At 37.4% G+C, this 24,452-nt stretch overlaps 1 protein-coding gene across 1 annotated transcript in view; it reads right to left on the bottom strand.

The window, feature by feature from the left end:
• Positions 1–24,452, bottom strand: part of thsd7ba (thrombospondin, type I, domain containing 7Ba) — a 191,172-nt gene that overhangs the window by 70,129 nt on the left and 96,591 nt on the right. Inside the window, exons 8-10 of the mRNA XM_086266240.1 lie at positions 16,509–16,709; positions 2,705–2,896; positions 781–1,012 (exon numbers count right to left, since the gene is read on the bottom strand). Coding sequence (XP_086122366.1) covers positions 781–1,012; positions 2,705–2,896; positions 16,509–16,709 — 625 coding nt within the window. The remainder of the gene's footprint in view (positions 1–780; positions 1,013–2,704; positions 2,897–16,508; positions 16,710–24,452) is intronic.

The raw sequence follows: 24,452 nt of genomic DNA, 5'->3' as shown, positions 1-24,452 counted from the left end.
ACTTAGAAGTACATCTTTCAAAAGGATTATGATCCTAAGCATAATAACAAATACACAAAGGATAAAAAAGCCCAGTCAAAGTCCAGATTTAAATCCGATTGAAATGCTGTGTTAGGATTTGATACAACATGGAAGCAAGACAACGAACGGCATTGACATTATATAATATAGAAAAAAATATAAAATAAAATATAATATAAATATATAATAATATAAAAAATATTATATATATATTTTTTATATATTTTTTCCATTAAAGAGTTGACTTCCTGTTTTCAATATTCATAAATGCAGACATAATAAACAGGCAATTTCTGCTAGTTTCAAGATTGCATATTAAGAAATACAGTAACTCTTTTGCTCTACACTAAGAACTACATATAACTCAAGTGCTCAAATGTGACGGGCCAATGGAACTCAGACTACAAGAGAAACCAAATTTTGTAGCTGTCCTATGAAAATCTATATAAAGACATCTGTTTATGGAGAATATAGACACTATGTATAAGTGAGTTAAGTGTTTGCTAATTAAAATTAAACAAAATTTTTTTTTAAAAAGGGTAAAAAACGTCTATTTGATGTGCAATGGCGTGAAAAAGTGTTTGCCCCCTTCCTGATTTCCTTTTTTTTTTTTTGCATTTTCACATCACTGTACTTACTTTTTCAAATGACTGGATATATAATTCTATATAAAAAAGTGACATTACAAAGAAAAATACTGAATCAGAGTACATAAAATTCAAAAAAGTCCATATATCAAATACTTTGCATAGACTCCACCTTTTATTTACGACTGGACCAGCATTCATCTTCACACAGATGACTTTGCGGATCTGAACCCCGACAGCACAGGTTATGGTCCCATTCTGGAGGCTGGTTCCATTGAGAGCCATAGAGGTATCCTCAATACATGGACCCCATGCTGAAGCTTCCCAGTGAAATACCACACAAGGATGGTCATTGCAGACTCTCCATTGCTCCAGAGCTGGACCCGCTGGACAAGCTTTTCCATCTGCATATCAACACATAAGAGTAGAAAATTGTGAAATACACAGAATGTACAACATGGCATTCAGAAAAAGCTGCACTAAATCACTCCAACACAGTTTCATTATTGTGCAGAGTACATGTGATTTGACCAAAACAAATCTAATGGATTCTCTTAAAGTACAAGATGTATTTGATCAATGGAAGGAAAAAAAGTGCCAATATTATCACTCTACCATGAGCTGTTTATTAACATACTGTAGCAAATATTTGTTTTTTGGGTTAGCTGAGCAAGCACTTTTCAAGTTTCAACTTCTAGAAGTTCAAATTACAAACTCAGTCACAGCAAGGCCACTGTGAAAGTCTTCCTTTGGTAATTCATTGACTGCCAAAGCACAACAATGTTTATGCTCTGTGTCCTGGTTAGTGTATGTGTATATATACATATAAAACCTCCAAAGTAATCATTTCTTCATTTACAGTTTATGTAAAATACCTGAGTTCTATGTATGCATCATTGCTTTCTGGCTAAAGGATTGTTTACAGTGGTGTTCACAGTGGTAATTTACTTTTGTTTTGGGCCTACAGTAGTCAGGGCAGAGACTCTCTGGTTGAAATGGAGGTAAAACATGGACAGCTCAGTTGATGAAATATGATAAATATGATATCTGGAGAGGGAACAGTAGTGTGCTGTGACTTATAGAAAAGTAAGGATGAGCTGAACCACAACCAAATATTGTATATACTTACACCTTCCAGTCCAATTTGTATTTCTCAGGGCTTCTACAGTATTCTGTCAGACGCTGTTACAAAAATGTATCCTTATAAACACAAATGCAGCATTAATACCCATGTATACATACCCACACACACATCAGCTCTGTCAGCAAGCTGATAGCCAGTAACATTGTAATAAGCAACATAGTTTGGAACCTGGCTTAATCTGTGAAATTCTTTCATCAGCTGTTGTTGCAGATATGCATTTAGTTACATTGATTAATGGCTGCTAGCTGGCTGCCAAGGCTTTGCTGACTGACTTGAAAACACAACACAAAGTAAGAAAAGCACTGTTGGGAAGAAAAGAGTCTGTGATAATGAATGGTCAACTCAAACTTCAAATGTTTGTGAGATGAAAAACGACTAAATGAGACTCGCACACAAAAAAAACCCAGATAAAGGTTCGAGCTCAATCAATATTTACTCTTCTTATTTGCCGAGTCTAGTCTTGTGTTAGCCGTGGCATTCCTCAGTTTGAGTCCCTCTAACAATAGCACTATATCCCAAAGACACTGAGCTCCCTGCTAATGAAAATGTTACTGGATTTTTTCTTTTATATCTGTAATTACAAGCTACTTCTTAAAATCTCCAAAGATCAGTGTTTTCATGCTTTCTGTCATCCAGTCAGTGTAGTACTGAACCTCATAGATACCGAAAGGTATACATTATTATCAACAACTACAGTAATAATACAATATAATACATCTTCTTGTTACTTCTGCCCTTTTTTCTGCAGTATTTCAGATGAGATGACATGTTAACGACAGTTATAATCTAAACCTTTTCTACCTATTTGCCATATATTAATATCAGCTTTAAAAATCTAGCTTCATTAAAAGTAAAACCAAGTTAAAAATAACTCCAGTAAACAAAGCAAAGAAGTTCTTTATTAGTATTAGATGAGAAAGAGTCAAAGAGATCAAAGGGAATTTTGGATTACCTTTTTGTGGGATGGCTAAAACAGTGCGAGTGCGGCTCTGTCTACCCTCTGCCGTCTTACTGGCACAGCTGTGTGAGCAGGTGGACCAGGAGGACCATGGGCCAACCACACAGTCTGCAGAACAGGGCACCTCGCAGGCTTCTTCTGCAAGTGGAGGGCCTTCCACACAGTAGGCATCGGGCACATCTTCTCCTGAAAAAGGCAAGATAACTGAAATCAGCCTAAAGGCTCAAATAATCCAATTGACACTCGCTACACTTAGTATCTCATCTTGATCTAACAGCTATCAGATAGGGAAATAACCTTGTGCAAACTAAACCAAAACACACTGGCGCTAGAATGAAATCCCAGCTGAAGTATACATCAAATAACAAATGTATATTAGAAGCAGAAAGTGGTATAACCCAAGGCCCTATGACTCTGGGTTGATCAGATTAAAACCTTAAAGCCTGGTCTTGCTCACATTAAATGCAGAGGTAAATGAACCCACAACATACTGCGCTCCTAATACATCAGCCCCCTCCAGAGGATACCAGATCTTTCATCATGCTGAATGAAAGTATAAATGCAATTCACATGAAGTACAACACATAATGTGTTATTTGGTCAGCTACTTTATATTCTGTGCTCGTCTCAGTTTTACCATTTTTGTTAGGCCTGAATTATCTCTGAAGAACACCCAGACGTGCACTTGTGACACTGGACAAGATAATAAGTGGATCCTGCTGGATCTAGCTGACACAATTGACACATGTTGATACCATTACATTCACTCTGTGACAAATTCAAGTCATGTCTACATCAGCTCTGAATGTGAACACATGGCAATGCACGTATAGGGGAGGATGATGTGTTTATTGCAATTTGGAGCACTTAGACTTTTTTCATTCTTCAAAATTAATCCCTAAAATTCTTTTTTTGTGCTATTGATAAAGTTTGCCAAGACCATGTTACAGATAGTAAAAGCAAGTAAGCGGGCATCCCTCCTAAGTGTTCTGTCAAACACAAATTTAATTTCATCAAAAGAAATTGTAAGGTCACTCCATTGGTATTCTGAGCTAGTTTTAAAAGCTATCCTTCAGCCTTCAGCCTTCATCTTCGTGTTATGAAATATGTATCGCAGCTGCTAGTTAACTCTTCTTTTACGAATGAAACAGCCACAGGAAACAAAGAGCAATTTCTTTCTACTTTGTTATATCTTTACTCCATTTTTTTTACAGTTTATCTAGGTTGCTTTAATACGTCTTGGACCATCATTAAGGTGTGCAGTACAGTAAGTGCAATTTTATTAAGCCACAAAATGAATTACCTGCAAAAGTAAATATTCAACTCTCTGAAACTGTCATTGGCTTGAGTCATTCTTTGCAAACAAGATGGTCAAAATACTGGTCACTAGACTGCCATGTTGTCAGTATAATGGTGTACTCTGCCTATGTATACTCTTGCATACTCTTGCAAGGTTTGGCAGACAAAATGCAAAAGGCTCCACTTTTTTGACTCATATACAATGCCTCAGTTCAAGATATCTACCAAATATCTGCCAGGTCTCTCTTGGAAATGAGATTTTTAATCTCAACGAGAGTTATTTACCTGGATAAATAAAGGACTAATAATAATAATAATAAAAAAAAAAATAGGATTCTTATATAGATTTATATAGAGAGAAATATAGAGAAAGGACTGTTGATTGCATTGTTATTTGCCACACACTGTTGCATGTGCAGTCTTTCCTGTATTGCAACATCATGGTTATGGGAATAGTATCAAAGATACAGTCACAAAAATAGTAAGCAAACAAAGAAAGAAAAAGAAACATAAAAGGTGAGTTGGGAATAAAAGTGAAAAAGACATGACCTTGCATATCAGTTCTCACTCGTTTTCAATAAGATCAAAGAATGAAAAATAAAAACAAGAAAACCTGCTTGATCCATCATGACAAGTGGCTCCAACATCGTCTGCATGACAATATCAATGACATGCAGATGTCACCAGATAACATGGAGACTGAACAAGTAGTTTTGAGAATGTCATTTATCAAATGAAAATTGCACAATAGCCATCGAGAAGAACTTTTACTGCATCTTTTAAAGCGTCCTTAAGCACCTTGAAAGGTACCTGTAGATTAAACATAATACAACAATAGCTTTCTTGTTAAACACTATGCACATAAGCTACTACTATATAGATAACCAGACATATGGTTGTATTTCCTTTTGGAGCTTTAAAAGAGTTTGCCATAGATTTCTCCAAGGTCTCTGTCCTAGAGAGACAGATCTATTTCAGAAACAGGAATGTCATCCTGTTGTCAAAACAATGCCAGCAGCTGCTGAAGCATTGTTTTCTGATATACACTCACAGAGAGAAGAATCATTAACTTGGTTGAACCCTGCCACTAGATCACGGAATATAGTTTAACAATAACAACCCCAGGGCAGATCTGTCATCAATTTGTCTCTTTTTTTTCATCTGAATCAAGCAAACAACCTTGATTCAGAGGAGGGCAGTAAACATAGAGAATGCAAACTTAGATGTTGCCTCATAAGAAAAATGTAAAAGACCCACCCTCAGGGAGTTTGGAAACTTTGTGGCCATAAAGTCAAAGCATAAGAGATCTCCAACCATCAAAGCAGCTAATGTGCATACAGCAGGAGTTAAAGAAAAATCAGCTGAATGTAACGATGACCCAAAGGCTACAGTGTGGGATACATTACGACTTTCATTAGCACAGATCAAAGTGGGCATAAGATGCAAACTTTTCCAAAAAAAATGTGCATAAACATTTGTAGAGCGAGACGTATATTTATAATACTGGACAAGTGGAAAGATGGTGGATGGTTATTACTGTAATGTTCACTAAAATTATATTTTCAACTAAAATTAAAATTTTAAGTAACGAGAACATAGGTTTCACGATGGTATATATATTTAAACAACTCAGAGAAGCTTTGGAGGCTGCAGCACAAATTACAATGATCTTTAACGCGATTGTTTTGAACTGACAGTAAGCTGTGTGGGAATCCATTGTCACTGTTTTGGTTCGCAGTGACTCCTACCCAGGTGATTATTTCAGGTATGCATGCTAAATGCAAAGACAGCATAAAATAGAACAGGGCATGCACTATAGATTTCAGTGAATCAACCTCACTGACCCACATTTAGAGCAATACACACTAGAAATGCAAAAATGGGCAATGATATACGGCGGTACTTAAAAAAAAAGAGCTTTAAATGGAAAATGCAAAGCAAAAAGTTTTAGCTTAAAGTAAAGTAAATAAATATTCTTTGTTTGTTCTTTTGCTTTTACTACTTTTAGAGAAAGAGCAGAAGAACAACAGTTTGTTTTTCCACCCACTATTACCTTTATGGGCAGTGACATAATTTACATACAATTTACACTGCTTTACAAGTAGAGAAGGATCATATCTGCCTATTCTAAGCATGGACAAAGTCTTATATAGTTTGGAAGTTGAATTTCTGTTAAACAGCATGGACAAGAGTATGAATCTATCAGTAGATAGCAGACAGCAGCATGATTAAAACCAGACAAGTCTGTGCAATCAAGGTGTTTGCAATACCAAGAGGTCACTTAAGTCTACTAATTTTTACAAGGGCAAAACTTTTGCAGAAAGGCCACTGACAAGGGCGCTTTGACGCATTTACATTCCCAACTTTAGGTTTTAAATCAAACTAATGCAACAAAAAGAATATAAAAGCATGACACTGGCTCCAGGCTTATTAAAAACTGATTAAAACAGATGCATTATTGCCAAAGGTGGAATTACTTACTGTGCTTTTATAAACAATGGAAAATCAGTAATTCAACAATCTTTCTGCTTGAAAATCAAAAGGGTTTAATGCATGTATTAGCAAACAAAGTAACAAAAGACTCACAAAACCTTGCCTGAAAACATTGCCTAAAGAGAAATGACATGATAACATGAATCCAAAGTCACAACTAATGTATTTGTATCTATGTGTGAGTGTGTATGTATGAGACTACTTGTGTGTGTGGGGGTGCTCTGCAAATAGATGGTTGCCCTAGGGGTCCTTTTGCATTATTAATACAGGAATTGGGGCTCTTACTCAGATATAATATCACTGGCTCCTGCATGCAATTTCCACATGATTTCTATTCTGCTTGCCCACCCACCAATTAATTTCTTCATTGTTATTATTCTAGTAGATACTGAAAAAAAGTCCTCGCCTTTGCTTAAAAGTTAATAATCATATCCAATCTGTGGAGGAAGCTTTTAAAGTAGAGCTGGGGGGAGGCAAAAGAAACAAGGTGCATTGGATAAAATAGCTGTGAGCATCCAACAAACTACCCTGGGTCACTAATTATTTTCTGTGCTTTACCTGCCTGTTAAACGTGTAGCTTCAGCATTTCAGCAAAAGTTAGTCACTTTCAGCACTTCTCCTAAACATAGCTCCTGAATATTGCTGACCACTTGAGCAAGCAGAGTCAGAATGATGCTGACCACTGTGCTCAGTTATTAGGTCAGAAATGTCAGTTCATCTGTAGGTTTAAGTATACGCAGCAAAGATCTGCTGTATGTGGGTCATGTCAACTGCCAGTCACAGGTGCACTGCATTACACTGTGGTCTATGGTTACATCGAGAAATTGGACCGACTACTCTGGTCACCGTGCAATTAGTGGGAGCTGTCAGAACAAGTTTACTGTGCCAAAAAGCTAGAGGGTGAAGCTATCACATCTCTTTGCTGAAGTAGATTTCAGTAAATAACACATAAATACAGTAGTAACTGTAGCCAAACACAAAATAGTAAATGTAGAACACAATAAATGAATACACTCACATGTACATTTGGCACTATTTAAAAGAAAAAATGAAGAATTAACAATTTTTGATTAAATAGTGTTAAACCAGTGTGACTGGTTGCTTCCACTGACAGGTCACAAATAAGCATAAACAAACACAATGGGAATAAGCTATGTGCAAACAAACATAGCATTTCAACACTTTTAGTAGCTGGTCCCACAAATAAATACAGTTAGTCTCAGACTCTCATTTTTTTTTTTTAGCTTTATTTAAAAACAGTGATCCTTGCTTACACAGAATCATTTTATATGCATGGGTTATTAGCAAAATCTCGTGAACACTAAAGTCAAACTCTTAAATATTTTTAGAAGTCAAAGTATCCCTAACCTACACTTCTAATCTAGCGTCACTGATTGGATTCCCCTGGTTCCAATTAGCTTTTGTTAATATAATTAACCTAGGAGTTTGCATAATTTTTCAGCCTATACTGGGAATATCTGTCTGTCTGCCTACCTGCCACAGAAATATTAAGGCATACAGTTAGCATGTGGTGTATAATTTAGCACCAAAACATACTTTCTACATATGATACTGATTGTGAAAATAACGGTATTACATGGCTACTTCAAATAGAACTTAACACTTATACAGCCACTAACATTTTCTGTGGGGGTTTTTCAGCTCTGTTTCTTATCTGCTTAACCTCAAGTGAATTGGGAAATACAAGATATCCGATAAAGCGCATTAATAAAACATATCTAGATACATGATCTTAGTATGTGATGCACCAAAATGATTCATCAGTAAACAACAGCGCTTTATTATTTTCACCACATGGTTATCCCTCTGGGCATCTGTCTGGTTGAGTCCCAAAAGTGTCCTTGACCACCCTTGTATCACTTAATTCTACTTCAGTCATACCAAAATGATTTCTGCTGCCCTAAAATTATTGCCATAATAGAATATATTCCATGGCAAAGACACGATTTAGGTGATATAGGATTTTTTTTCCCTTTGATTGCTTGAGCAAGCCTAGATAATCATTTTAATCTCCATCAGATTAATTTAGTCAGAAAAGTGCAGTTTGTATGTTCTCTATAGGCTTAGACTTTCCTCACACAATTTCATGCATCCTCAGACTTGGAATGCAGATTTTCTTTATGCTGGGAAACGGGAACAAAAAGCTCACTCAATCAGGGAGAATTTTTTTTTTCTTTTTACAAATCTCAGGGGTATCTGGCACATCACTGAATTTCATAATATTCAACTTATTATTTAGCTGAACAGAAATAAACCCAGCCACCCTATTCACAAGATTTATCCTCTTCTCCAAAGTGAAACTTGGGTCAAATGTAAGAAAGACTTCATTTGAAACTTTTTAATTGCTCATGTAATGTTACTGGAGTTGACAGCAGTTTATTTGTAGATTTTTTAAAAACACGGCAAACACAATCTGATGACAAAAAATTGAAGTGCTTTTTTCTATGGTTTCATACTCATATTGATTTATTATTGAAGAGAAGAGAGGCATTTTGGATATTCACTTTGCAGATATTGTCACCCAAAGGATTGAATGATGAACAGTTTAATGAGTGCATTTGTTTTGATTTGGGATTTGTATACTGTATATGGTAAAATGTTATACAACACTGATTTGTCCAAAGTATGAATATTTTTGTAAACTTTTATTTTATAATTGTCATAATTTTCTTAGTTTAAGTGATAATTTTGGAATATATATATAGATGGTTCGGTTTTCAAATCAGGTGGTGATTTTAAATGTTATTTGGGTTTTGGATGATGTCATTGACGATTCGAGTGGACTCATTAACTGATTGATTGCATGCACATGTGACGTCTAATAGCCAGGAATGCCTAATTGGCTGAATTATACTCAATGTATACATATGTGCAAATGTGCATGAACAAGGTTTCTTTGTACCTGACAAAGGTCACACAGACCAAAACCCTGTAAAGGAATAAAAAATAATGAAGAGCAGGACAGTGTTCGGAGGTTATATTATATATTTTTCCTGTAATTGATTGAGATGTGCAGAGATTACAAAAAGAAATGATGGTTATAAAATTTGAGAGGTTTAGTGGTATATAATGTCCTGATGATGTATATATCAATTTAATGAAAGAAAAGCTTCAGCTTACAATGGGGACACTGAAACTAGACCATAGTAATGGGCACTGACTGACTGACTTGTGAATTCCCTCCAACCTTCCACTTAAAATCATATGGTGAGTCAAGATAAGATGGAGAGTAGACATGGTCTGTTGTTTTTTCCTCTGGCTTGCTCTTTGTTATCCATAAATAACTCTTAAATCCAGCTCCAACATCAGAGATGAAAGAAGAGTTCCTTAAAATCTCCACCACCTTTGTAGACAAAGACAGCTACGTTAGCTAATGTATTTATGATTTAGTGATTACAAGATAAGCTGCTACTATTTAAAAAAATTTATGTGCATCTACAGATATCACAGCTGGTTACCGTTTCTGACAGCATATCAGATTATAGCAAACAATCCTTTAAGCTCTGCTGATATGTTACTACTGCCTCTCCATCTTCACTGCCCATCTCAGCCTGTCAGAACAAAAATGATTGAAACCCAGGCAGCAGTGAATACGTATGCAGGAATTCTCCACTGTCGGTCTAAACCTTCCTACTTCCTCAACTCCAGATCCCCATTGCTCTCTCCACAGGACTGCAGAAGAACTGGAAAATTCTACTGCAAAGTTTCTTTATAACGCACCACAGGAACCCGGAGATGCCGCAGGTAATGTCATTAACAACCCACCTCCACTGCTGGATTTCATGTGCTTTGATTGGTGTGCTTTGATTGAAAATATATGTAAATATACTGCTTGATCTATAACCATTAAAAATTGAATGAGTTTTATTTATGTTCTTTGTGTTTTGTCTTTCATTGTTTTACCATTTAGTCTGAGAGAAAATCGATGCAAGAAGAGTTGGTAAAGAGCTTTAACTGCTTTTATATAACTTATGTTATTTGGAAATAGTAGTTTAAATACAAATGCAAAGATTCAAATAAATGGTGTTGATATTGAAAGAGTCAGTGAAAATAAATTTCTGGGGGTAATAATAGATGAAAAACTTAACTGGAGAGCTCACGTAAGATATATTCATTCCAAAGTATCACGAAGCATTGCAGTACTAAACAAGGCAAAACAGGTATTCGACAGAACATCACTTCATATTCTCTACTGTTCACTGGTTTCACCATACTTAAGCTATTGTGCAGAGGTCTGGGGCAATAACTATAAAACCACATTACATTCACTTTTTACTCTTCAAAAGAAAGCAATTCGAATCATCCACAATGCAGGTTATAGGGAACATACAAACTCACTATTTTTGCAGTCTGAAATATTGAAAATTGACGATATAGTGAAATTCCAAACAGCACAAATTCTATTCAAAGCAAAAAATAAAGAACTGCCAGGTAATATTCAGAGTATGTTTTTTTTTGAAAGAAGGAAGTTATAATTTAAGGGGTTTTTGTAACTTCAAAACAATGAAGGTACGTACTACAAGAAAAGGCTTTTGTGTTTCTGTTCAAGGAGTGAAACTATGGAACAAACTGAATATGGAATTAAAGCAATGTCCAAACATAAAACTGTTCAAAAAGAGTTATAAAAATATGATCTTCTCGATCTATAAAGAAAAGGAAAATATTTAAATTAAGTGAATGTCTCTATTTAAAAACAAACAAACAAAAAATTCATGATGTGATATTATAGTATATAGTATATCAGAAATCTGTTCACTATTTTTATTACAAATTATATCAGTAAGGAAGCTGACTAAATATTCACTGATAATTTATGGGACAGGGGTGGGATTAAATAAGTGTATACTTCTTCCCACTCCCTTTCAACATGTAAATTAATCAGAATGTTTTTTTTGTATGTAATTTGTATAGTATATTTTTTTTTCTCTCATTTCTTTTCTAAATGTACTTGTATATTGTTCACATGTTGAAATAAATTACCAATCAATCAATCAATATACAGTTGCAATCAGAAAAGTCATGATAATTACAAGATTTTCACAATTTTTTAATGTTTTTTTAAAAAAAACAAGAATTGGGTGCGCAAGCTTTAATTTCTTTTGGCTATTCTATAATCAGCACAGTGTCAAACGTATGCATATACACAGCTGACATTTGCAATAAGTAGTGCTACACTGTTGTTTATCTTGACAAGGCCAAGGCCTATTAATTTCTCATTAGCTGGCGTGATTGACTACAACTGGTAGTTTCTCCGCCTGAAAACAGAGTGCCAGCATAAAAAGGATTTGTTTGATAGCACTCATTGGACTGACCAATACTTAGAACAATTGGAAAGTCCAGAGACTCCAACATCATCAGTTCAAACAACAGTACAGCAGCCTCACTGTCCACAGTGAAGTGAGTTTTACATAGCCATGAACTGGGAGGGTACCAGTCAAGAAAGAAGACCCTGCTAAAAAAGACGAAACGTGTGTAGTCCAAAACTACCATGACATGACGAGTGTGTGTAAACTTCTGACCACAGCTGTGTAAGGTTTATTTTTTGTTTCATATAATAAATTTATTGGCGATAACAGCGGAAGCTTCGACTACATCAGTGGCGTCCAAACCTAGGCGTAGGGGTCCGGTGTCCTGCAGGTTTTAGATGTGTCCTTGATGCAACACAGCTGATTTAAATGATTAAATCACCTCCTCAACATGTCCTGAAGTTCTCCAGAGACCTGCTAATGAACTAATCATCGGATTCAGGTGTGTTCACCCAGAGTGATATCTAAAACCTGCAGGACACCAGCCCTCGAGGCCTGGCGTTAGCCAAGGCTGATTTAAGTGAACCTTTTGTATGGTCTGCCCTCTTGTCACATACACTGAAAGAAATATGAGTCAAATGAGAACAAAACCTGAAGCAGAAGGCCTGATTAAAGCTGAGAACCACTATTATGATTTCTAATATTCTTGAGTATTTATTTATTTATTTTTTTTTAATGTTCACCTAGATCAGTGGTATCCAAACCCAGACATCGAAGGCCTGCAGGTTTTAGATGTGTCCTTGATCCAGCTGATTCAAATGGCTAAATCACCTCCTCGACATGTCTTGAAGTTCTCCAGAAGCCTGGTAATGAACTAATCATTAGGGCTGGGTATCGTCACTCATTTCAAGAATCGATTCGATTCCGATTCACAAGGTTCCGAATCGATTCGATTTGATTCGATTCAATTTGAATCAATTCAATTCAATTTGAATTGGGGAAATTTTGCCTCAGACAGTCAGACATATTATAATTCAGATCATGCATCAGTACATTTCTATATTTTTATATCTAGAAAAAGAAATTTGACACTTGGGAGACATAATCAAAGGTGTGAGCGTCACAGCAGATGCCTTTGTGTCAAAGTAGAGGATAAAACACAGAAAAACATGAAGGTGATTTTCCTGGCCTGGGATTTTATAAAAATATTCTGCAGTAGATCAAAAACGAAACAAACCCATTAATGAACATATGAACATTACCTGATGCTGCTGATGTGAAGCAGAGCAAAGTTACAGAGGTTTTATTAGAGACACGGCTGAGCATTTTGCTATTAAAAAAGTTTAGTTCAGTATTGAACGGCAGAAATGAGGCTTTCTTTTCGGAAGTAAGTAAAAGGGGAAAAAAACAGCGTCCGACAGGCTGTAAGAACGGTAGACTTGTGCGTAACAAGCAAGTGAATAATGCAGAAAAAAGATTGTTAGAAGGGAAACTGATCTTGAAGTACAGAGAGAGAGAGAGAGGGAGCTGTGCATGTAGGGGAATTCATGACGATGTTTATGTGAAGCGTAGTTTGCTGCTTCTTTTGCTGCTGGTTCGGTCAATATTGATTGGAGAGAGATAAAGGCTGCAGCTTCAGAATCAGGGCAAAAATGGCGCAAACACAAAGTGCGGACCCACCGAAACATCAGAATCAGCGAGCTGTCGGCTTTCAGCTCGTGTCCGTGCCGTCGGGTGAGAAAGGCGACATCTCACTGATTCTGATTTGTCGGCGGGTCTACACTTTATGTTTACGTCTTTGTGCAGAATCCGTGTTCCCGCTCTCATTTACTGTTTTAGCTGTTTGGTGGTTGTTGAAATTTTGTGAGGTTAAACCTGAGATTCTGGCATTTTGGGCAAAATAAATTTATATTAAAAAAATTGATTCAGGATTTTAATGAATCAATATCACGTTATCCAAGTGAGAATCAATTTTAATCAATAAATCGATAATGAAAACCCACCCCAACTAATCATTTGATTCAGGTGTGCTGACCCAGGGTGAGATCTAAAACCTGCAGGACAACGGCCCTCAAGGCCTGGAGTTGGCCACGCGTTGACTAGAGGAAGATTTAAATTAACTCTGACATTATTAACTAATAAATACAGTTAGTCGACAGTCTTTGAGACTATAGGAATCTTTAATTAGCACTTCATTTTTCAAGGAGAGAAGCTGCCTTTATGCCTTTTCCAGCAGACAAAATGTCCATCATTATTACTTGTGTAATAGCTTAGACGCAGAGCTTGAATCTGATGAATCTGAGTGTGCAGCCAGACTGGCAATTAGCAGTTACTTTCTTCAAGGTCTGCTAAATTTTACCAGTACAGAAATGAAGAACATTTTCTCTCTAGAGACAAACCAGGATGTGATTGTGGAAAGGGGGGAGATGCTTGCACAAAATAAATAATGAAAAAAAAAAAAATCAAAGCAACAAAACTTGTTCCATCTATAATCATCTATTTTACATCACTCATTCAAATAATAAAAACAATGTACCAACATTACTTGGTGTGATTATTATGTGGTCTCATAAACACATGAAAGCAGATTTGAATAATGTAAATATAGATTCCTTTCAGTGTCACATACTTCTATCAAAATTATATTTTTCATTATATTGTACTTTTTCATTCATGTCTATTCATTACAAATCCTTTATACCTGATTCCTCTAACACTTATTTTCTATTATGCATTTGTTTTATTCTAATATGAAAAGCCAAATTAGTTAGTATCAGGACCTTTTTTTGCATTTAACTGCAAGAAACAAAGTGTAATATTCTTATGACATTAACTGGTTTTCTTCCATGCAGTTGCAACTGTGAGAGTTTTTAAACAAAGGGGCTCACTTAAGAACTCAGCAGTCACAAGGCTGTCACTATGTGTGAAAATAACTCAAAATGCTAGAATCTTAAGTCCGATAAGCCAATTAAGGAGCAGCCACCAACTTTTTATAATTTCCATAGAAATCCACCACAGATAATTTCATGAGCCTTTTTCCTAAAACCTGGCAAAGCTCCCACTCTTAGCTGTCCTGTCAAAACTCATTAGACTCTCCTGTTGGCTAATTTATCTGGACCTTCCACTGCCTTCCTGATAAACACACACATGATCCATTTTGACAGAATAATAAAACACAGGCAAAAAAGGGTGCAATTAGATTTATAATCTATGGAGATGATCAATTAATGCTTGGTAGGAAGCTACAATTCTGACTTTTAATCAGGCCAATGTTTTCTGAGCCCACAAACGATGATGATCCCTAATGAATAATGCATGCTCCGTTAATGCTGATGTCCCCATCACCCAACATGAGGATATGGCTGATCACAACGGATCACATTATACTTGATAGTTTCTGCATAACTGATAAGATTGCATGTCAAGACCATAGCACTAATGGCTTTACCGTGAATTTGGATGATTTTCTAGTGATAGCTATATATAAGCAATATTACATTTAGTGATATTGTAATATTTAGTACATTAAGTGGATTTATAGTTAAAGGTAAAAAATAAATGAATACATACTATAACTAAATAGCAATCAATAATAATAAAAACCATAAAAGGAATTAATTTATTATGGTCAGAAATGGTTAAATCCGCATTTTGCCATAAATATGCAAATTCTTTTTCTTGCCAGCAACAGGAAGTAAATATGAAGTAAAGCTGAAGCCACTAACTAGCTTTGCTCAAAACCAGGATCTCCCCCACCTTGTATCAATACAGTCAAGGCTATTGCAGGCCTACTGTGTTCGTAGTGTTTCTTTCTAACCTCAATTTGGTGGTGCCCCGTTCTCCTGTGGAGTGAGCGCACAGCTGATTTCACTCAGCAATTAACCACCCTGCGCTATAAAAGCTGGGGAAGAGCTAATCTCTCAGTGTGGGCCAGCTAGTGTGGTGAGCTTTAGTGGCATGCATGCTTTGTGCTTTGGTAGTGCTGAGTTACTAGAAAGTAGTCAGTGCCTTCTGTTAACAGAAGTGCTTTTTTTCTTTAGACTATTTGCCTTTTCTTTACTGGCTAATGAATGATTTGGTAATGCTTGACTGATAAAGCAGCATAGTCTTCTCATCTAAAAATCATTTCAAAGCTGAACCTTTTCATAAAATATAGATTAATTTTATTGCAGCTTTTGACTTTCACCTGGACATTTTATTGCTACTCCCCACATCCCCCACCTCTCCTCAGATATGTAATAATTTGGGGGCTCATCCAGGATGTGACTGAGAGTTCAAACAGCTTTGAACTTCTGTTACATTTTTCTAGCCACTGCTTTCGTGAGTATTGCTGGCTGGATCCTTGTTTAACTTTTGAGCTGCCTTTCTCTAGAACAGGTAAATGCCTAGCTGAGCTGTCATTGCTCTCCCTTTAGGCACTCCTTTGTTATTTTGCCTCGTTTCAGAGTTATCTTGGACAAGAATGAAGTCTCTGAGGATTCAGCAATTCAAGACTCTAGTCACTAATGTCCTTGCCTTTTAAAATGCCTCAGGCATGGGATGCTCTAGAAGATAGTTGAGTTAAAAAAAATGTAAAGACAGTAGAAGGTGATTATTCAAAAAGTAAAGTATTCATTTTAGTAAGGTTTTCTACTTGGAATAAGGCGAAACTGAATTAAATGACCGATTTTCAGTCACAATGAAATGCATTTAATATGTGACAGGAACGGTTTATCTATGAAGAATATGTGAAACATTACCTTTAGCGTTGACACAGGTCACATTCTGGATCGCAGCTCCAGGACCGCAGGAGTTTTTGGTGGGAATACATCTTCCCTCTTGTTGGACCTGCCACAGGTAGCAGGCAGGATCGTCACAAGGAATGAACTCCGTCAGATGAGGGCATGTCCCCAGAGTGCCACTAGACTCCCACAGCACTTCTCTCCTCCTCTGTCTGAAACCTGATGGAAACAGGTGATGAGAAAGTACAGAAGAAGTTATCCGAGAAACCCTGATAATATAGTTACTATAGTATTCATAGACTTAAAGTCTATATATGTACATTGCTATTCTTCTTATCAGATGTTTCTTGCTGATGGAAAGCTGAACTAATCACAAGAACAAGCAAATTGCTAAGTCATGGCAACAGAATACCAGAAACACCATTGTTCTGCAAGGTAAAATAAGCATTTTTGTCAGTCTGGTAGATTTGAAGAGAGTACTATTATTACCATTATGGCTTTCATTCCCCACTGGAAAGGACTGTCTGACAGCAGAGTAAAGGGGGCAAATATCACAAAGATGATATACACTAAAACAAATATTGATTTCTTTCTTTGTTTTAATATTAGGTGGGCATTCTTTTCAGTGGCCAAACTATGTTTTGCTGCTGACCCCATTCACACCAGTACACTACTTTGTTTTTGTGCTGTTACTCGTATTTGCTGCAACAAACTTGGTTGGGGGCTGCAGGCATTCGTTTACAGTAGATAATATGCCAACAATAGATACCACATAAAATTCCTGAAAAGAACAAAAAAATTATTATTTTGAGAATGTCATTAAGTTTCTACGAGTGAAAATTCCATGTTTAAATGAGTGTTTTACATCGCTAGATCAATTCTCTGGTTCACTCTGACCTGGTAAACGGCAATCACAAAGTATGATCGAATTTGCTTGCTATAATTTTTGAGCCTGGCTTTTTTGGCTGCAAATCCAATCTGAGCCTGTAAATAGTTATGATCTCTTTTTTTGCTTTTTATCTGTGACTATAGAGGGATATTGTCGTTTAAGCACCTTTGTAATCTGCTCTTTATTGCTCTTGCTTCATTAAATTGAAGTCTTCTTTTTGACTTGTACTGACTCCACAGTGGTGCTGAAGCCAAATGGAGCAAGATACTGTGATGTCGCATGATGACATAATGTTTCCAAGCTAGTATTATTAGACTACTTACTGACCGGTTAGATTATTAGATTGCCTAGTTGTTAGGATCTCTGCAGAGCTTTTAATAGTAAAATCCTGATTAAGGAGTTTTGTGGTGAATATAAAGTTATAGGAAATGACTGGCAGAGCCCAGAAAAAATTCAAATACAGTGGGGCAAAAAAGTATTTAGTCAGCCACCAATTGTGCAAGTTCCCCCACTTAAAATGATGACAGAGGTCAGTAATTTGCACCAGAGGTACACTTCAACTGTGAGAGACAGAATGTGGAAAAAAAAAATCCATGAATCCACATGGTAGGATTTGTAAAGAATTTATTCGTAAATTAGGGTGGAAAATAAGTATTTGGTCACCTCAAACAAGGAAAATCTCTGGCTCTCACAGACCTGTAACGTCTTCTGTAAGAAGCTTTTCTGTCCCCCACTCGTTACCTGTATGAATGGCACCTGTTTGAACTCATCATCTGTATAAAAGACACCTGTCCACAGCCTCAAACAGTCAGACTCCAAACTCCGCCATGGCCAAGACCAAAGAGCTTTCGAAGGACACCAGGAAAAGTATTGTAGACCTGCACCAGACTGGGAAGAGTGAATCTGCAATAGGCAAGCAGCTTGGTGTGAAAAAATCAACTGTGGGAGCAATCATCAGAAAATGGAAGACATACAAGACCACTGATAATCTCCCTCGATCTGGGGCTCCACGCAAGATCATGAGAGGGTCAAAATGATCATGAGAACGGTGAGCAAAGATCCCAGAACCACACGGGGGGACCTGGTGAATGACCTGCAGAGAGCTGGGACCAAAGTAACAAAGGTCACCATCAGTAACACACTACAACGGCAGGGAATCAAATCCCGCAGTGCCAGACGTGTTCCGCTGCTGAAGCCAGTGCATGTCCAGGCCCGTCTGAAGTTTGCCAGAGAGCACATGGATGATACAGCAGAGGATTGGGAGAATGTCATGTGGTCAGATGAAACCAAAGTAGAACTTTTTGGTATAAACTCAACTCGTCGTGTTTGGAGGACGAAGAATACTGAGTTGCATCCCAAGAACACCATACCTACTGTGAAGCATGGGGGTGGAAACATCATGCTATGGGGCTGTTTTTCTGCCAAGGGGACAGGACGACTGATCCGTGTTAAGGACAGAATGAATGGGGCCATGTATCGTGAGATTTTGAGCCAAAACCTCCTTCCATCAGTGAGAACTTTGAAGATGAAACGAGGCTGGGTCTTCCAACATGACAATGATCCAAAACACACCGCCCAGGCAACGAAGGAGTGGCTCCGTAAGAAGCATTTGAAAGTCCTGGAGTGGCCTAGCCAGTCTCCAGACCTCAACCCCATAGAAAATCTGTGGCGGGAGTTGAAAGTCCGTGTTGCTCAGCGACAGCCCCAAAACATCACTGCTCTCGAGAAGATCTGCATGGAGGAATGGGCCAAAATACCAGCTACTGTGTGTGCAAACCTGGTAAAGACCTATAGTAAATGTTTGACCTCTGTTATTGCCAACAAAGGTTATGTTACAAAGTATTGAGTTGTTGTTGTTGTTGTTGTTTTGTTATTGACCAAATACTTATTTTCCACCCTGATTTACGAATAAATTCTTTACAAATCCTACCATGTGGATTCATGGATTTTTTTTTTTTCACATTCTGTCTCTCACAGTTGAAGTGTACCTCTGGTGCAAATTACTGACCTCTGTCATCATTTTAGGTGGGGGAACTTGCACAATTGGTGGCTGACTAAATACTTTTTTGCCCCACTGTACACACAAAGATTGTAAAATGTTCTTCATGCCATTGAAAAGGATAACACTTTCCAAACCAACAAGGCTTTCATTCGATGACATAACAGAAGGTGAAAGCTGTATCCCTGCCATGATATTAGCATTTGAACTCAAGTACCTTCTATAGTTTCAACATAAATAAAACTAAAAGGAATAATAAATATTGTTCAACATGTATTACCTCACACCCTCAAAGACAACACAATGTAACAACACCCTCTCACCTAATTTCAAACCCACCAGCACTGAGGCTGTCCAACAAACAACTAAACCTTTCAAAACCCAGAACAACACCATGCTGTGGCAATGTTAGCAACTTAACCACATAGACTTGTGACCACAAGTTGAACCTTTGGATCAAGAGAGACTGAATAAAGCAAAGGAAAAAACATCTTTTTCCAAAGGAAAATATTTAATGTTATTTTAAAGGCTGGATCACACCTCACTTCAGAACAAAGAAGTCCAAACTGAAATACATGATGATCTTTGGTATTTCCCTTGCTTGGCCCCACCTGTCTCTGTGCCACAGATATAGACACACTGACATTCTGCTTCTGCCCCTCTTCTCATTTACTCTAACACAGAGACCTTTTCATAAAGAAACACTCCCAGTAGATATTTCTTCATTGATTTCCCTTTTTTGTTTGATTCAATACAATCCTTCAACATAATAGAAGTGAGATTTTATTTTAATATCTGAACTTCAATGTACAGCACGTGCTACGTTAAGATCATTTAGGACAAGCTTGATGAAAAACATCTATAATGTTTGGTGCCATAAGAATCCAGTCCAAATGTTTGACTCGAGGTTTAGAATTTCCATCCATACCTGATTCATGCCCTGGGGGACGGGGCTATGGCTCCCCACACTCCCTAGCAGATCGTTACATGGAGAAACCTTTGGAATACAAGCATGCTGATCCACACAGGTGTGCACACAGGTGTACGCACGGGTGTTCACAGACGCGGACTACAGCTTTCTTGGCTGCTGCCTCAAAGCACATTGTGCGCTGTCTATCTTGTGTGCTGCACAATAGCGTTTAATATTTAGCATCTACTGTTATCTACTGCTAGCTAGTTTATTGTGATGGTGCTGTATTTATTATGTTGCTCTTTTTTTGTTTGTTTTCTCTTCTGTTTTTTTTTTTTCTCCATACAGGTGATCCAGGTGTTTTGTTTGCTTTTCTTTCTTTCTTCCCCCTTTCTCACCGTCTCTTCTCCCCTCTGTTTTTCTTTCTCTCCCTCTCTTTCTTTCATTCTTTCTCCCTGTCCTATTCCCCAGTCATGTTTGTCCCGTTTGTAGCAACCGAAAATAAAATAAATACATAATTATAATAAAGGTCAATCAAATGGACCAATATGGCAAGGCCATGATGATCCACTTGGTAAAATAAATCCGCTTGGCATCTTTCTTGGCCTTAAGACAACAATTCTGATGGCTAAGGATCCAAACGGGACAAAAAAAATAAAAAAATAGAATTTCCATCCATGCATTCTCTTCCACTTATCCTTATCAGGGTAGCTGGGATAGCTGTCTTAGTGCAAGAGGCAGGGTACATCCTGGAGAGGTCACCAGTCTGTCGCAGGGCTTACACATAGAGACAGACAACCATTTGCACTCACATTCACACCTATGGGCAATTTAGAGTTACCAATTAACCTAACCCTACTAACTGCATGTCTTTGGACTGTGGGAGGAAGCCGGAGAACCCGGAAAGAACCCATGAAAACAACTGGTCATATGCTTCTTTAAATTATAATCCAAAAACTAAGTTGTCCTGACAAAATCAAAATGTAAAAGAAAGAACAATAGATAGTCCAATAGCTAGCTAGCTACATAGAAGGATCCATCCTTTGCACATTTACAAGTAATTTTTATGCAATTCAAGTTTATTTTAGTTAGTTAGTAATTCTCTTATATATACTTTAACTACTAATTAATACTTTTCCCTATAATAATATTTATTTTATAATTTTCCCTATAATCAAGCAAAAGCTGGTCTAAAATGTCACATTTACAGAACTTTTATTTTAGCAAGATCGGGAAAGATGTCGTATTTTTGGTTGCCATCCTTTCCCTGTTTTTCAGTAAGGAACATAAACAAATAGATGATATGAATATTATATTTTCAGAATTGTAAAACCTTATTGTGGATGTAAGAGCCAAATTATGTGGATATTTTGCATCCAATTCATTGTGTAACATTTTATTCAATGGTATTTGATGGTTTGGGCACCAGGAACACTAGCAACCACTGTTGTGGAAGCTAATGGGGTTCCTTATAAATAAACAAATAAATAAACAAAAGCAGCATGATCACTGTCTGTCAGAAAACAAATGTATATCGATTGAAATAACATCTAAGCGAGAGCTAGGTGCAAAAGTGACACAACAGCAGTGAAAAGGCAGTGACTAGAGATACATTAAAGAGGGTGCAGCTTGATTCATGTGACATGAACAACACTGCTCTAAAGATGGTTTACACAGTAATTAGCAAATTGCAGAATGATCAACATTTTGACACACTCATTATTATTCAGCCAGTTACCCAATCACCCATCAAATTACATTCTTGTTGCCTATTAGGGCTGATTTGGTTCTAAAATGTTGATTATGTCACAGATGGGTTATTCTTAAAATATACATTTCTTTATAATCAGGTCTTTACCTATCGAATACATTGTGATCCACATTTATAATCCATGGTTTCTATTGACTACCGAGCTCTTCCAGTTTCCTGATGATGCATTTGTGGATAAAAAGTTGAAGGATAAAAATAATATTTTTTAGCTGTGGCACTTTCTCCAGTAAATGTAGACGACACTTGAGCAGGGGCGGCTTTTCTTTTTGAGCAATACTCAATTTACACATGGCTGAAAGGTCTCACATTCTTTCCCTCCACAGGTGGACCTGTCAAACCCCTGGATGCCCACTCTGCAAATTACATCCCCGACCATCTATTGGTGTGAGGCACCAGTTCAGCGGCCAGATCCGAGCGATGCTGCCCAAGTGTGCTCTCGAAGAGCAAAGAGACTGTGGATCGATTGCAGTATTGCCCGGAGCACTTACTGTTACTCACATCCAAACCACAAAAAACAATTTGGCTGGGCATGCCCCCACGGATATTAATAATTGAAAGGTTTCTTGGTCATACCAGGTTTATTTCAAGGAAACAAGGGCCAACCGGTGATTTTTAGCACATATTTGTTCAGAAATACACCTCCCCACAGCTCTGTGATTTCTTGCAGAGACATTACCAGAACTCTGTCCAATAATCTCCCATGTTCAATTCATTTTTCCATAAAGCTTTTAGTGCCTTATGGAAAAGGCACTAAAAGTGCTTTTAGATCATTTAAATTCGTAATTTTCTGGAAAGCAAAGCAGCGGAAGCACCAGCTTGGCTCCTCCACCTGAAATTTGGGATCTCACAAGCCTTTCAGTTTGGATCAAAAGTTGTTTTAATATTGTGAGACACAAAGGCAGTGTGCTACCAATTCTTTGCAGCTCAGAGGGTGCAAGTTCAAATTTTATTTGCCACATGCAGTGGCAGGTTGCCCTGCAGTGGAATGAACCCGCCCCCCAACCTTACAGTCAAAGACACCGATAATAACAATACTGTACTACTCAATAAGTGTTTATTGCACCATTGCCAGCACTGCTTCAGTAAGTGGTTGTGTATTGGTTCATACGCTTTCTGCTGTGCACTCGTAGTCTTTATGAATACCATCAAAAGACAGTGTGCCACAAGAGACCCTGTGCAAAAAAGCAGATGCTGTGTTTTCCACTCCTTGAAATATATTAATGACACTGTCTGTGAGAGGAGTCGGCTCATCCCGTTGAGATCCAGTGTTGGAGAGTGTGGGCACTGACCTGAACAATGCACACTTCACTCACTCCCTGGGGCGCTTTCATGCGCATTTACTCACGGCAGGGATGAGGTCATGCTGCCCTTTTAGCAAAGTACTAACACACTAACAGCTCCGACACTACTGGCACACTGACTGAAACACGCACACTGCGCACACACACACATTCACGACGCACAGCCTTTCCAAAGCAGTCAGATATGACACACTTTCACCTGTGCAAAAAGACAAGAACATCGGCAGCAAGAGTGTGTTGAATACTTCAGTACATCTGCTCTCTTGCACACAGACACACTGTCACACACACTTCACATGAGCAAACACACACGCAGACAGGAAGCATCTTATCTGCTGATACTCCTTTCAGCCTCCTGGGGCCTGAGAGCTGAAATCTAGGTGCTTCTGTCTCTCGTCTGCCGTGGTTTAAGCATGTGGCACCTTCTTCCAAAGCCCATTTCTTCCCAGACAACTGCTTATCAACAAACAATTTAAGATCCAAACGTATACTGCTCTCTATACTGCTCTGACAACATTGGTCTTTTTCACTGACACTTTCTCACTTAACCTCTGTCAGGAACAATACTTCTTTCTCTTCAGGATTGCTGAAGCACTGCGTAAGCAGTCTTGAGACAATCTAAGCACAAGGCATGTCACACTGCTAAAAAAAGCAAATGCATATGTATGTAACAGCTTTCAGGTTAATTAGAAGTCATGTCTATATACAAGTACACAACTAACTCTACATGTGGAACATCCCTGTAATAGAGTTAGCACTGTTTATTTTCTTTTATTTAATAGTTATGATTTAAACTTCCACATCAAAGTTAATTGATTAATTTTAAATATAATAGACTTAAATATATGTAATATCTCTTATACTGTTTGGTGACTATCCTTTTATTATCGATCCATATTATCGGTCAGAGTAATTCGGAGAATACAGTGCTTTACTTTTGAAGGCAGCTGGAAGAATAAAGCACCTTGAAACAATGTTTCTACATTTTAAAAGGACTCTCTGATGCACTTTGTCTGTTATTGTGGTTGTTACATTATGTTTCATGGGCTGTTGTGATCACTAGGGCTAGGAGTGGTCTGCGGTTTTGATTGA

This window comes from Aulonocara sp. 'chitande type north' Nkhata Bay, linkage group LG16 (genome assembly GCF_057382095.1).
Source record: "Aulonocara sp. 'chitande type north' Nkhata Bay isolate Kocher_YH1m ecotype deep benthic linkage group LG16, A_spYH_male_GT1.1, whole genome shotgun sequence".
Taxonomy (NCBI): domain Eukaryota; kingdom Metazoa; phylum Chordata; class Actinopteri; order Cichliformes; family Cichlidae; genus Aulonocara; species Aulonocara sp. 'chitande type north' Nkhata Bay.
The sequence above is the reverse complement of the archived record's forward strand: the minus strand, read 5'-3'. Positions and strand labels throughout refer to the sequence as shown.